This window comes from Bos grunniens, chromosome 25, assembly GCF_055505025.1.
Source record: "Bos grunniens cultivar Pamir isolate PY7600 chromosome 25, Bosgru_T2T1.0, whole genome shotgun sequence".
In the NCBI taxonomy this organism is placed as follows: domain Eukaryota; kingdom Metazoa; phylum Chordata; class Mammalia; order Artiodactyla; family Bovidae; genus Bos; species Bos grunniens.
In genome coordinates, this window is record NC_141189.1 from 41,258,332 (window position 1) to 41,273,296 (window position 14,965).

The window sequence follows — 14,965 nt, forward strand, 5'->3', positions numbered from 1 at the left end:
CTGGGTTGCGAAGATCCCCAGAAGAAGGGAACAGCTACCCACTTCTTGCCTGGAGAATTCCATAGACAGAGGAGCCTGGCAGTCTACAGTCCAAATGGTCGCAAAGAGAGTCGGACACGACTGAGAGACTTTCACACGCACACATGTGTGTGTGTGTGTGTGTATATATATATATATATAATTTTTTTTCTATTTCAGAAATCCTTTTTAATCAATTGCATGTATTCCACAATGACACTTAAGCAGTCCTTTAGACTCAGTGTTCTTGCCTGGAGAATCCCAGGGACGAAGGAGCCTAGTGGGCTGCCGTCTATGGGGTCGCACAGAGTCGGACACGACTGAAGCAACTTAGCAGCAGCAGCAGCAGACTTGGTTAATCTGTTTTGCTTATTTTGCATCACTCTTTCTTATGGGTGTATCTTCCCTGAAGTGTATCTTCAAGGACTCAAGAAGGACACCATTCTTGAGTCCTTGAATCTTAACTGTTGGTCATTTGACTGGAATTTAGAAACTGGGGTTTGAAAAGTAATCTCAGTCCTTCCACTTACCTGCTGTGTGACTGGGCAAATTTCTTAACCTCTCTGTGTCTTAGTTACCTCTTTTAATCAGAGGAATAGTAATAGAACCCACCTCCTAGAGTCCTGAAGAGTGGATGGAATAAGGCCGTCAGTGAGTGGGTGGAGAGTTGAAAGATGTGGGTTTCCTCCCTCCAGTCTCTCAGGAAGTTCTTGCCACTAATCCTTCCACTCCCTGTGCACACACTCTCTTTCTCTGCGGTCTATTGCTCCCTCTCTGCTGGCACTCTCCCCTTAGCCTGGAAATTGGTTCAAGTCTCTCCCGTATTAAGAGAAAACCTTGGCTCCCGCTCTGTGTCCTTCTCCTGTTCCTTGCCTCCCTTTCCTTTCATATCTAAGCTTCTAGAAACAGGGAAACAAGCCGTGTCTACACCCGCTCACTTGCTAACATCCTGCATCTCCCTTCCTGCCGTCCCCTCCACTCAGAGTGCCCTCAGCAAAGGTCACGGTGGACACAGCACCTTCAGTTTCCTGTAGCAACACAGCAGGGTGGAGGAGGCACCGGGTGACCCTGGGGAGGTCTGTCCTGCAGGATAAGCTGGAGAACAAATGCTTGTGTCCCCTGGATGGCTGTGTGATGTGAGTGAGCACAAGATGGGGCCTGGGGAGGCTTCCTGGAGGAGGAGTCACCTCCACTGAGTCTGCAAGGGGGTGGGACAGAAAAGCATTCCAAGCCAAGGGAAGAACATGGGGTAAGGCCAGGAGGCGGGAGGCTGCAGAGGGTCCTGGAAGCCGCACGTGGAGGTGCAGGGGGAACAGGGAGAAACTGAGCTGCACCCACGCAGCACTGCTCTGTTTCTGCAGCACAAGCCCTTGTTCGCTTCTCCCCAGGAGCTCTTCCCCCAGATTGCTCACACAGGGCCTCAGTTTCCTTCTGCTTCTCTGGCTCTCTCACTTAGACTCCCCCCAAGGCTTCCCCACTCCCCAACTCCAGGTTGGGGTTCTCTGCCTCTGGATTCTCCCACTTGTCCCAGATGTGCTCACCACCCCTTTTCCAGCTTCACACCCCACCTCCAGCTGCGCTCCAGACACCTTCTCCAGTGGCCTCAGCCCCATCTGTCCAGAAGCCCCTCCTCACCTTTCCCCCCACATCTCTTCTCCCTGCCCGCCCCAACACCGGGCCTCAGACAACAGTCTCTCCACCCATTCTGACACTTGCCCCCAGGAAGGGCACCATCTGAGCCTCCTCCTCCTCCCCCGCCCCCAGCCAGACCTGAGACTGTTCCCCACTTGGGCCTCCTTCCCCTCCCCTTGCTTCGTCCCATTAAGCCCACTGTGGCTCAGCCTCCATGCCAGTGTTTCCAAGCAGGATCCCCAAGTATTCCCTCTGTGACTCTATGTCAAAAGGTCCTCGAGGCCCAAGAGGTCTGCTGGCTTCATGATCCTTCCCTGTTAGGATGGAAGCTCCTCCTTGGGTCTCACTTAAGCCCCTCCCCCAAACTGCTCTAAGGTACTGATTTGGGGACAAAGTAGGTTGTGAGAACTGAGTCTTGAGAATGGACCCTGCTGCTGGACCAGGACCATCCGCTTCCCCTACCCGCTAGAGCCTCTGCCTGCTCCTGGGTCATTGGCCTGTGAGGCTGGCAGGCTGTGCCCTGTTCATCTCCAGCTGGGGCCTGAGCTGGGAACCTGTTCTTCCTTGGGTCTTTCCTGGATGTGACCCTCTCCCAGTCCTAAAACAGGTTTGCTACGCCACGGCCCACTTGAGAAAGGAAGGTACCTGTGCTGTTTTACCTCCCAGGGAATAGCAGAGTTTCAGTGTGCCCACACGGTGGTCTTACCGGGACTCCCCCAGAAAGTGGCCTCGGGACCTGGGCCTAGCGCCTGTGGACTCAGTTGAGGCTGCCAGCTAGCTAAAGACGGAGCACACGGAGGGAGCTGGGAAGTCTCCAGACACAGCCTGACCCCAAGTCTCAGGACAGTGAGATAGGGGCTTACGTGGGACAGAGGCCCTGAACCCAGGGCAGTCTGGGGACCCCCTCCCTGTGTCTACTCTATCCAGGCTGTGGTGGAGGGACTTAACTGACCAGCTTGGGTCAGGTATCCACTCATGACCAAATGGTCCAGCAATTTTATTTTTTCTTTATTTTAAAAGTTGATTCACATACCATAAAATTCACCCTTTTAAGAGCACAGTTCAGTGATTTTAGTGTATTTGCAAGACCCTGCAACCATCACCACTATCTAACTCCAGAACCTCTTATCTCCAAAAGGAGCCCGATAGTCATTAGCAGCCACTCCCCATTTCCTCTCCCTCCAGTCCAGGGAGCCATGAATCTACTTCTTGTCTTTATGGATTTGCCTATTTTGAACATTTTAAAATAAATGGAATCGTATAATATGTTGTCCTTTGTGTCTGACTTCTAACATATTTTCAGGATTCATCCAAGTTGTTCGGTTTGGATTCATCCCACCACGTGCGTTTGTTTCATAATTATGTCCTGAGCACAGAGAGGAACAAAAGCTCCCTTGGCAGAGTCACAGCACCGAAAAGCGATGCGCATTTATTGAGTGCCTACTGTGTGCCAAGCACTCGGGAAACCGCAGTGGTGGAGGAGGACAGAGGCGCTGGGAGCGGATGAGCGCGCATAGCCGGGCCTTGGAGGTGCCGGCTGGTGTTTTCAGTGCTGCTGTGACTGCTCCCGGGCACTGACACGCGGCGAGGCGACCCGAGAGTCGGGAGCAGCGGCCTGCGCTCCTTGGGGAGCAGAGCCGGGGGCCGGGCCTACGGCCTGGAGCGAAGGGCGGAGCTCAAGACGCCAGGCCCACCTAGCACCGCCCATTGCCCACCGCCCACCGCCCACCGCCCACTACCCCGCGAGGGGCGGAGCCTCCTGAAGCCCCGCCCCCGAACCCTCCCCGCGCCGCTCCCGACTCTGCGGCGCGGGGGCGTGGCCTGAGGGTGTCCCCGCCCCGCGCCGCGCCGGGAGGAGGAGGAGCTGACGGCCGGGCCGCACTGCAGCGCCAGCGCGCGAGCGGGCGGTGGAGGACCCGGCCGGCCCCGAGCGCCGAGAGGCTGTCGCGGAGGCAGACAGGCCGCGGCCGCCGCCGGATACAGCCCCGCTGCAAGCCATGTCGTGTGGGGGCCCCGCCTGAGCCGCGGCCGCCGGGGCCGGGGGCGCTCGGGCCCTCGGGAGCGGGCCGGGGCCATGCTTGCGCTGCCCTGAGGATGCCGCCCGCCGCGCCCGCCCGCCTGGCGCTCGCCTTGGGCCTGGGCCTGTGGCTCGGGGCGCTGGCGGGGGTCCCCGGGCGCGGTTGCGGGCCGTGCGCGCCCCCCTGCCTCTGCGGCCCGGCGCCCGGCGCCGCCTGCCTCGTCAACTGCTCAGGCCAGGGGCTGCGGACGCTCGGGCCCGCGCTGCGCATCCCCGCGGACGCCACCGCGCTGTGAGTAACGCGCGCCCGCCGCGCGAGCCCGGTGGTTGCCATGGCGCCCGGCGGCCTGCAGGGGCGCGGGGCGCCTGCACCCTCCGGGGAGAGGCCGGCCGGGCAGGCCGCCGGCCTGGCGGGCCTCGCAGGGCGTGGGCGCGTCCCCGGCCTCCAGAAGGGGAAACGGGGTGCGGGCCAGGCCTCTCCCAGGGCGAGGCTCCAGCGTAGTGAGGGCGGCCCGACTAAATAAGGAAAACCTGGGCCCGCGGCCGGCTCTCAGCCCGCCTGGCCTCAGCCAGAGGGAAATAGGAAAATCCCGGATTCTGTGCAGGCGGAGACCGCGCGCCCGGCAGGGCCCCGCGAACGCCAGCGGACCGGGGCCCGTGGGCTCTGGCGGGGCGGGGCGGGGCGGTCTCCCGCTCATACTTCAACGCTAATTAGAGACTAATAGGATGCGGCTTGGCCTGGGGCGATACCCAGCACCTGGGAGCCCAGGAGGAGGAAGCTGGGCTGGGCAGTGTAGAGCTCTTGATGGATGCTTAGAATTGGCCGGATGCTTAGAATTGGCCTGATGCTTGAAGTGGAAGGGGAAGACCGAGGGGCTGGACTTGGTCGAGCTCGGGTGTATTGTGACAGCTGTAGGGGAAGTGAGGGCAGGATGGGAGGTGGGTTAGGGTCCTCGCGGGCCTCATTTGTCCTGTTTAGCGCTCTGATGTTATCCTGGGAACAGTGGGTGACTGTGATTGCCGTGGAGGGGTTTAAAACGCTGAAAAATCATCCTCAGGTTTGCATTTTGGAGGAAATAATAACACGCAGTCTTTATGGAGAGCTCACCTCCAGCCTCGGCCTGCGTCAAGGTGTGGTTGTGAATTGTCACGCTTAAACCTCAGCCTGACCCTCTGAGGTGAGGTGCAGCAGAGATGCCCATTGTACAGATGGGAACACAGGCTGGAGATGACGATGATGTGCTTTGTCTAAGCACAAGTGACCAGTAACAGCCGATGCCTGGCAGAAGCAGCGTTGGATTGTAAAGGGTGCGGGGAACTGAGGTTTTCAGACAGTTGACCCCAGAGCTGGGGGCAGTCTCCTGGCCTGTGATACACATCCTCAGGGCCCTGTCTGGGTGTTTCCAGACACCTCAGCCAGGACTCCATGGCTCCCTGGCTGCATGCTGGAATCCCTTTGGGGCGGGTGTTCAACATCCCCAGGCTTATTAAAGCTTGGATTTGGTTTTGTAACAATCTCTGGGCGACTCCAGTGTGTGGCTGCCTCTTTTTAGGGGGACCCTCGTGGTCTCTGTTCAGGCGAGTTTGGATGTTGAGGGCGGAGCAGGGGCGGGTGCTTCTCCTGGAGGGTTCCTCCTTGGAGCTCTGCTGGGTGTTGTGAGGGAGCTGGTTCTCCAGGGGCAGCGGCTGGGAGCCTTGGGACCACGCTGTCGTCTTGCTCCCTGACAGCTGGTGTTTGCCGTCACGGCTGTCTCTGCGGAGATGGGCTTCCTGTCTGCGGCCAGTGCCCACGTAATTGTTTTGGATCCACCCCTGGCCCTTGTTTCTGGATGTTGTGAATGAGGTTGCCTCCATCTCTGGTGGGCCAAGAGCTGCTGGGGGTCAGGCCCCAGCTCCTGCTGGTTATTCCCGCTTCCTCGTCACCTGGCAGCAGGCGGGCCTCCAGGAGCTGTCCAGGAAATAAACGGTACTGGTAGGTCGGCCAGAGGCCTGCAGCAGGGAGCAGGACAGCAGTGGAGCCTGAGCCTTGCGTGTGTCCACTTAGCCTCTGGACGTTCAGGAGCTGGCGGCCTGGCCTGAGGCGGCAGGATTCCAGGGCTGCTGGCCCTGCAGCCTGGGAGGAGGGATTCGGGGAACCAAGGAGACTTCACGTTCCAGTCGACACTCTGAAGCTGCCTCAGAGATTTCTGCAGGGCTCAGTGCGAGGAGCCCACAGGAAACTGGACCCTTGACTGCAGATGCTAAGGCCTGCCCCCGCCCAACCCCCCCACGCCACCGTCTGTTCTCTGTGGACTGCCCCAGCCATCATCCTTGCCTGTCCTGCCCCCGCCCAACCCCCCCCACGCCACCGTCTGTTCTCTGTGGACTGCCCCAGCCATCATCCTTGCCTGTCCACTCTGCAAACCGCACCCCCCTCAGAGAGAGGGAGGCAGGTGAACCTTCTCTTAGGGCGCAGGAATGAGGTCCGAGATGCCAGGGAGCCCCCTGCAGGAGGGTGTACGCGTCCAGGCCCTGCCTCCTGGGTGTCACCCTAGCCTGAGCCTAGGGGACTCCGGCCCAGCGTCTCTGTCATCAGTGTCAGGCAGGCACCCCTCCATTTGAGACTCCTTGGCCAGCCTGAGGTGCTGCAGGACAGCTGTGTCCTGACTTGGTGGGGGACAAGGGCTGGCTGGTAGGGGATTCGGGGCTTGCAGGATGACCCAGGGTTTTGAGACCCCAGCCTCCTTGGGTTAAATAATGCTTGCTGCTGGGAGGTGGCAACCTGAACAGGATGACGTCACTCAGTAAAGGGTGGTTGCTGCTGCTGCTGCTGCTAAGTTGCTTCAGTCGTGTCCGACTCTGTGCGACCCCATAGACGGCAGCCCACCAGGCTCCTCTGTCCCTGGGATTCTCCAGGCAAGAACACTGGAGTGGGTTGCCATTTCCTTCTGCAATGCATGAAAGTGAAAAGTGAAAGTGAAGTCACTCAGTCCTGTCTGACTCCTAGCGACCCCATGGACTGCAGCCTACCAGGCTCCTCCATCCATGGGATTTTCCAGGCAAGAGTACTGGAGTGGGGAAAAGGTGGCTGCGCTCCTGTTTTTAAAGCTTTTATCCTGGAGAGTTTGAACTTACATAGAAGTGGGCGGAAGAGCGTGATGAACCTCACAGACCCCACTGCCCTGTGGCCTAGCCCGCTGCTCCACCCTCACCCCCACCCCTTTTGGAAGCAAGCTCCAGCCATCCTACATTTGACCTGTTGGCCTTGGGAAATGTATGGCGACCCCTGATCACACCCGAAACAGTGCACAGTTCCCTGGTCCCTTTCGTGTCCAGTGTGTTCAAATTTGTGGTCGTCTCAGTGTTTTCACTGGATCAAATTAGGATCCAAATAAGGTCCACGCAGTGGCAGTGCAGCTAGTTGATGTCTTTTAAATCTCTGCGGGTGTGCAGGCTCTCCTTCCGTCTCTCTTCCCTCTCTTGTGATTTGCTGAAGAGACTGGCTCCCACGGCACCTGGTGTGGGGTCATGTCTCTGTGTGTCCCTCTGCCCTTGGCGTCCTTCCCGGACACTGCTGGTCGGGCCCAGAGCTGTGTTGGGTGGGGAGCCACATTTCAGGTGCTCGAGCCACAGGACCAGCGGCTGCCGTGTTGGCCGGGTCAGCACAGAGAGTTCTAGATGGGGTGGTACTGCTCCGGGTGCTATCTGTCCATCATGTCCAGTGTGGCTGATTTTAGCCGGCCGCTTCTTGGGTGATGGCCAGGGGCTCTGAGTGGGCCTCATACTGTCTCATGGATGTCAGGTCTAGGACCAGGCTCGGAGCAGGGACTCAGTAGGGGTTTGCTTCTCTGACTAGGATATTGGGGCCTTGGGGTCTGCCATTGGCTGGGGGCACCCAGGGCCTTGCCCCTCCTCACATGTCCCCCTAACTGTTAGGGGGTGTTGGGGGCTCTGGGAGATGCAGCCCCGGGGGAGCTGCACGGGTGAGGGAAGGTGGGTGTTGGGGAGGGAACCCCTGGGCTCGGAGTGCGCCTGGCCTGTGTGTACTGCCACGCACCATGTAGACAGCCATACATGTGGCTTCCTACACATGCATGCATGTAACCCCAGTGATAGAGAGGAGGCCACTTTGCAGGGGCCCCAGAGGGATCTCCAACGTAGGTGACACTGAAGCCAGTGCTCAGCGCTCGTGCAGGTGTCACCCCGCGCCAGGAGAGAGCATCCCACGTAGAGTGGATGGCCTAGCTCAGAGGTTCCAGGTGATGGGGGGCGGCAGGTGGGGCCTCTGGAGAGAGGGCAGTGGGGCAGCATTGAAGGACCCAGGAGAGAAGCGTCATAATTGGCATCTTGTAGAGAGACCGTGGGCTAGGGTGCAGAGGCGCCTTGTGTGCCGAGCTGGTCTCCCCCCTCAGGGTCCCTGAGCCACCTGCGCTGGGAGAAGCAGACTGCGAGTGCATGTCCCAGGAGCTGCCTGGCAGGGCCGGACGGCAGGGTTGTGCGCACACCGCTCCTGTCTGTGGCCCCTGGCAGGGCGGGCAGGTGAATGGGGAGACTTCAGCTACTTCCCCAGGTGACCCGGGGACCTGAAGGGATGGACAAGAGAGCGCTCCCAGTGCCCGGAGACCCTCAGGAGACAGGCAGGCCCCGGAGCAGTGAGGACAGCCACCAGCCTGGAGAAGGGTGGGGAACACGTGTTATGTCGTCTGTCTGATGAAGGACTCCTAGCTAGAATATGTAAAAACTCAGTGACTCAAAGCTAAAAAGCAGGCAGAGCATCTGAACAGGCCAATCTACAAAGGAGACACACCAGTGACTAATAAGCATGTGAAAAGACCCTGTGTCTAGCTTTCAGAGAAATGCAAATCGAAACTCCAGGGAGATACCATTTCACACCCACTGGGCTGGCTGTCCCCAAAAGACAGACGATACTGGGTGTTGGGTGTTGGTGAGAATCCTCGTCCGTGGCTGGCGGGGATGGGGCACGCCTGGAAGACAGTCCGGCAGCTCCTTGGAAAAGTACACGTAGAGTCACCAGAGGGCCTGGCCGTTCTGCCCCTCGGTGTAGGCCCGGAAGAAACGAAACCCACGTCCACACAAAAACTTGAATGCAAATGTCCACAGCAGCTCTGTTCAGAGGATCTAAGAGGTGGAAACAGCCCCAGTATGTATTGGAGATGGATATGTGCACAGAGTGTGGCCTGTCTGTAAGATACTGTTTGGCCACGGGAAAGAATGCGGTGCTGAGGCTTGCTGCAACGTGGTGAGCCTTGGAAACGTGTTCTGTGACAGAACTCATATGCAGAAAACCACGTGTTGTGTGATTGTGCTGATGTGAAACGTCCAGAGTGGGCAAGGCCATGGAGGTGCAAGTGGACGAGTGTCTGCAGCTGGAGTGGGGCTGGGGCTGGGGGTGGTGGCCAAGCACGCTGGTTTTCCCCCTGGGGGGTGAGATGGTCTTGGAATTAGGGGTGGTGGTTGCCCAGCCCTGGGAGTATATGGAAAACCACTGAACTGTATGTTCTGGAAGGGTGACCTTTATAGTTGGCGGATTAAAAAACAGACCCCTGAAGAAAGTACCCAGGGGGGCACACACACCTCCTCCTGCTGCCGCCTGGCCTCCCTGCCTGGCTGCGGCGAGCAGGACTCTGCTGAGCTCTCTGTCCGGCGGTGTGGTGCCGTGGCCTGGGAACTGCAGTCGGTTCCATTTTACAGACCAGGAAACTGAGGTTGAGTCGCTTCCTGGGGTTGCCTGGCTGGTGGGCTGTGGCAGAGAGATGGTCTGGGCGTGCTCAGGGCCTCTCCCTGGAGCTGCACTGAGGGGCCTGGGGTTCGGTGGCGGTGAGGGTATCCCTGAGTGGGGCAGGGTGTGTTCAAAGGGGACCAGGTGGGCTCTGACTCAGCCCCAGCCGCTTGCCTGGCCCCGCCCACCAGCTCTCTCCCAATTCCTTTGGCTGTCCCTGCTCTGGTCCTTCCCAGCAATCCCCCAGGAGGAGCATGGGCAGACCTGGTTCCCATCCCAGCCCCTCCGCTTCCTGTGTGACCATGCCCAAGTCACTCACCCTCTCTGAGTTTCGGTTGCCTGCCCTGCATTTGGGCACCGTGAGTGGATGCGACTGATGTGGTTGTGGGCCTCAGAGGTGAGGGTGTGCGGTGTCCCACGCACTCAGTTGATGGTGGCCACATAATCCTAGCCGCTGCCAGAGTGGACCCCCAGACCCTTCTGAATGAGCTCAGAGTCTACCACTGGTCCCCAAGTGCTGGCCAGGGGTTGGGCCCCTAGGACCTGTCCTGCTGCAGAGCACACAGGCCTGAGGAGAGGCGCCCTTGTGGTGCGCATGTGACTGTGCTGCTCAGACCAGACACATGAGTGAACCTCGGGCAGGCAGGCTCCTACACACCCTTCAGCACCCAGTCCTGGAGGCCCCGTGTCCAGAGGCCTCCTGCCTCTGGAGGCAGGCACGTGTGCCAGGCACGCTTCTCTAGTGTCTTCATCTCAGTTTTACATGTTTGCGTGTCCCACGCCTTCCCGTGTGGACATGTAACGCAGTGAAGGTATAAGGCATCTTATGACAGCTGGCCAGTGGCAGTGCCGCCTGTGGGTGGGCGTGTGGGGACCCTGGCTCCCGAGGGGGGCCCCGGCTGGGGTTTGGTTTCAAGTGAGGAAGCCATTTTGGACAAGACGTGCATTTTCCTTTCCGGAACATTCTGCCGTGCCAGCGCCGCAGCGGGAACCCAGCCGGGCCCAGCCCGCCGAGCGCTGGGGTGAAAACAGCCCGCTCCTGCTGCGCCGTCTGGGGAGGCGGCGGCCCTGGGCCCGGCTCTGGGCTGACCAGCGGGCCGGGTGCCGGCAATCTTGCTGGAAAATGCAGCTCACGCACATCCTTTCTTCCCGGAACACCTCGTTCCTCATGGCTTGGCAGCCGCCTGTGCCGAAGGGCCCAGCCGTGCCCAGGCCGGGTGGGGGGGCTGCGTTTGGGGGCCTTCTGAACCCCCTGAGGTGCCCATGGGCCCAGGCCGGGTGGAGTGTGTCCCCAGTTCTGAGCCCCCGGGCCCTGGACCCCATCTTGGGGTCCTGCGGGGCTGCCCTGGAAAGGACCGTGCCCTGCGGTGGAGGCCAGCTTTGCCGGTGCCCCAGGCCATGCTCGCAGACCCCGTGCCCACAGGCTGAGACCTGGAGCTCCCTGGGCAATAGGACTGCCCGCCACCTGGGCCGACATGCCTGCCCCTGGAACGCGGGAGGCCACGTGCCTGCCCCCCGCCAAGCGGGGGCGACCCCGGGGACTGAAGCATGGCCCTCAGTCCCCAGCTGGGGAGGCTCCTTTTCCTTGGCCCCTCGCCCCATCCTGGCCTGGTTAGTGGAGGCCGCCTGGAGGCCACCTCTGGGTGGGCTGCCCTGGGAAGGCCCCTCCTCGGGGCTCCCTTCCCCGCCACGGCCTATGGGTCCAGGGGCTTCCCGGGCAGGGCAGCCCCGCACCAGACACCTGTGCCTCGTCCTGCTGACAGCTGAGCCGCGGGCTGGCCACACCCTGCAGGGAGCCTCTCCACGCGCCCTGGAGACAGGCCCCTCCTGTCTGATGCTTGAGACAGGCGCCCGGGGCTCCCGCGGCCTCTCCCCTGTTAGAGGCCCAGACCCCCCCTCTCACTGGTCCCCGGGCCTCGTCAGGAGCCAGATGGGGGTGGGCGGCTCCAGCCAGGCCTCCCGGGCCCCTCGCCTGCCTCTCACCGTCTCTGCGTGTTTTTCTTCAGATCAGCTCTCTCCCCAAAACTTGAATTCATTAATTTAAACATCATTTCCGGCCCTGGAAGCCAGCCTCGCTCACCATAAATAGAAGTTCATGAAGACAGAGCGAGGTTAGCAGACTCAGACTGACCCACCCCATCCCGCTGCCAAAGGGAGCCGTTACTGCTGTGTCAAGTGGGGGCACTGGGTCTGGACTGGCCTGCAGGGTCCCAGGGGCCTGGGGCCAGCCTGTGGCCTCTTGCCCCTTCCACCTGGGCCTGGCCCCCAAGGGGACGTGGTTGGGGGTCCCTGTTTACCCGGAGCCCTGGGGCCGCTGTGGAGAGGAATGGGGGGCAGGGCCGTCCCATCCCGTCCTGCCAGGGGGAGGCGGCCGCTGGCCCGCCGTGCGGTTACGTAGCGTGCAGGCGGCCCCTCTGGAACCCTGTTTCCAGCGTGGCGGCCAGCGCTACGGGGTGGGGTGTGGGCTGGGGCCTGGCGCCCGCCTCCACTGCTGACCACACGCGTCTGGAATGTGCAGATGTTTCCTCGGGGGCTCTGGCTGGCCCCCAGACCCCGCCGGGCATCTGGACTGGGGAGTGGGCACCCACCCCCACCCCCCGCCTGGGCAGAGGGGGAAACTGAGGCTGCTGAGGGCAGCAGCGCGGGTCCCTCCACGTCCCCAGCTCCAGGAGGCGACGCCCTGGGAGCCACCCGGGCTCAAGAAGGACCCTGTCCTTGGGCTCCGCATCGGGCACCTCTTCCCTCAGCATTGCCCTGTGGCCTGCCCTATCTCTCCTCTGGGTCCTGAGGCATCCCTTCCCCTCTGCAAGGCCTGGTGCTGGAGGCAGGGGATGGGCCCCGTGTGGGGGGAGATGGAGCCGCTGGCGTCCACAGGGTGGGGGGCTCAGTGCTGTCCCCCAGGCCCCCCTGGCTGGTGGAAGCAGGGATCCCCGCCCCAGCTGCTGCTACAGCAGGAGAGATTGGGCTGGGAAGGACACGACACAGTCCCCTGGGAGGCTGGGTGTCTGACGGGGGCGGGAGGGGGTGGTGGGGCTGGGCCTGCCGCAGGGTGGGGGGAGTGACTGCTGGGCGCTGGAGGGAGGAGGGGAAGGCTGGGGCCTGGGGGTTGAATAGGGGTCTTCCTCCCCAACACCCCTGCCTGTCCCGGGTCAGGAGAGGGAACAGTGTGGTGGTTAAGAAGCCTCCTTCCAGTGCAGGGGACGCAGGTTCGATTCCCAGTTGGGAGCTGAGATCCCACGTGCTGCGGGGCGGCTGAGCCCACACGCCACCACGAAGAGCCTGATGCTGCTGAATAAATACCTAAGTAAATAGAACAGCAGGGGCGGGGCCGTGTGTGAAGACACCCCCGTCGTAGTCCAGGGCTGTGGGCATTTGGGGGCCAGGCTTGTGGCCTGGTCCCTGGTGCCCAGGGAGCTGGCCTGGCTCGTGCTGGTGCGGGGGTGTGGGCCACAGGTCCCCCTTTCCCCTCCCGCCTTGGGTCCCCGGAAGTGGCTAGCCTGGGAGGTCCGGATGACCCAGAGGGCTGACACCATGTGGCATAGCCCCTCTTGGGTGTGAGCTCTCCTCCCTGTGGGGACGGCTGCCCACTGTGGCGCTTGGCCAGCCACCCTGCTGGGCTTCTGCAGGTGGCTCCCTAGGCTGGCCGTGTTCCCCATCCCAGACTCGGTAAGACTGGGAACCCGAGTCGGGGCAGGGTGCAGAGGAAACCCGAGGGGCTGGAGCGGGATGGGGCTGGCCCTTGGCAGCCGTGGCATTCTCCTAGAATGGTGACGACAAAAGCAGATGGAGATGCGGAGAGGTGGCCGTTCAGGGCTGAGAGACTCCAGCAGAGTCCGCCTTGAGGGTCCCCTCTGCCCAGCCCCCCAGCTCGCCCCGTTACCCTTCCGCACGCTCCCAGGAGGCTCTGGCCCGTGGTGGTGTGCCCGGCTCTGTGCTGGACCTGCCTTCAGGCTGCAGGGTCTTTTTCTGCACCTGGGCCCTGGGCACGCCCAGGGGAGTCCCGGGCGAGGGACTTCTGGGGCGGGGAGCGTGTGGCCGCGCCCCTCAGGCAGGGGTAGGGGAAGTCTTCTGGGGGCAGCTGGCTAGGACTGGGTGGAGGACTGAGCTGGGCCGTGGGTCAGTGGGGCCAGGGTGGCATCCTGGAGGTGGTGCTGGCCGAGTGGCGGGGATGCCAGGGTCACCCTGCCCCCCTCCCGCCCTGGGTTTCTGGCACCACGGTGATCGGGAGCCAACCACAGATGGCTCCCAGGAGCTGCCACTAATGATGGATTTTCCAGAAACCGGGATGTGGAAAACACTGCAGCGCTTGTCCTCCTTTCTCTTCCGCTTGAGGCCCTGGCGGGGGCCTCAGGCCTGCACGCCCCCTCGGGCCCCAGTGTCCCCCAGGCCCACCTCTGGGTCCTCCGACAGCCTGGGGCTGAGGCTTCTGCAGCCCCACCCCGGAGTCTCGGGCTCCACAGCTGTGCCCTCTTCAGCCCCTGCGTGGGTCTAATTGAAGTTTCTCTTGGCCTGCCCTCCCCAGCTCGGGGACGCTGAACTTGACGTCGGGTAGAAACTGGCCATGTCCGCTGGTCTCCCGGCCTGTCCCTTCCCACCCCGGGGACGGCCTGGGAGCCCCAGCAGCCTAGTGTGGGCTAGTGTGCAGTGGTGTGGGAGGCACCGTGTTTCCCTGTTTTTTTAAAGTAGATGTGACTGTCTGCAGCTGTTTATAATGGACACTGCTTCTGTCAGCAGCATCAGCGGTGCTGGGGAGCCTTCCCCAGGCCATCTGGTGAGAGCCCGGCGTGCTCCGGCAATCCTCTGGTTGTTAGGACTCTTCCCGGTAGCTTTGTGGGACAGATCAACAGGATAAACTCTGCCTGTGGAATCTTCACCAGCCATTAAGAATCCAGGGTTCAGTGACCACGCAGTGGCATCGAGCTCACTCCTCAGCAGCAGGCTGGAGGCTTGGCGTGAACTTCAGCAGCTTAACGTGATGATGGGCAGGCCAGGGGCTCCTTCAGGCCTGGGTGGCTGCAGCCGGGCTGCACATGCGTTGCAGCGTCTCGCCCTGTGTCTCTCCCGTCGCGTCTCCAGGCAGGTGTGCGGCCGTGTGCCATTCCTGGGTGGCCTATGCCGTCATTTGAGCTTGTCGCCAGGACAGAACCTTTGTCAAGTCCAGCGTCCCCCTGGCCCGTGCAGTCAGGCCACTGGCAGAGCCGTGGTGGGGCTGCTGGGCCTCCGGGCTGACGCCTCCACCCCGTCCGATCCCACCAGGAGCCCCAGTCCTGACCCCAGGGACCCCCCTCCAGGTTCAGGGGTCCCGCTGCCTGGAGGACCCAGCCCCTGGTTATGCAGCCCTCTTGACGGTGCCTGAGGCTCTCTGCTCACAGCCCCTCTTGACACCCCTGGTTCAGTGGAGACTTAGGTCCTGCCCATCTGCTGCTGTGGCCCCCTCCCTGGGGCCTGTGCCCATGCTCCCAGGCAGGCTGCAGCCAGCGTCAGTGGAGCACATCATGTCCACGTGCCGTCCGCTCAGTGCCCAGTCTCCCAATAGCTGCCCACGATGCCGAGGGGGAGACCTGGCTCCCAGGGGTTAG

The 14,965-nt window shown here is 61.6% G+C and overlaps 1 protein-coding gene across 2 annotated transcripts in view; it reads left to right on the forward strand.

Moving 5' to 3' along the window:
• Positions 1-3,511: 3,511 nt before the first annotated feature.
• PKD1 (polycystin 1, transient receptor potential channel interacting) overlaps positions 3,512-14,965 on the forward strand; it is a 39,375-nt gene continuing 27,921 nt past the window's right edge. Inside the window, exon 1 of one of the 2 annotated variants that reach the window (XM_086376204.1) lies at positions 3,512-3,959. In XM_086376204.1, coding sequence (XP_086232330.1) covers positions 3,745-3,959 — 215 coding nt within the window. In that variant the 5' untranslated portion in view covers positions 3,512-3,744. The remainder of the gene's footprint in view (positions 3,960-14,965) is intronic. The other variant, XM_086376205.1, reaches the window with a different exon arrangement.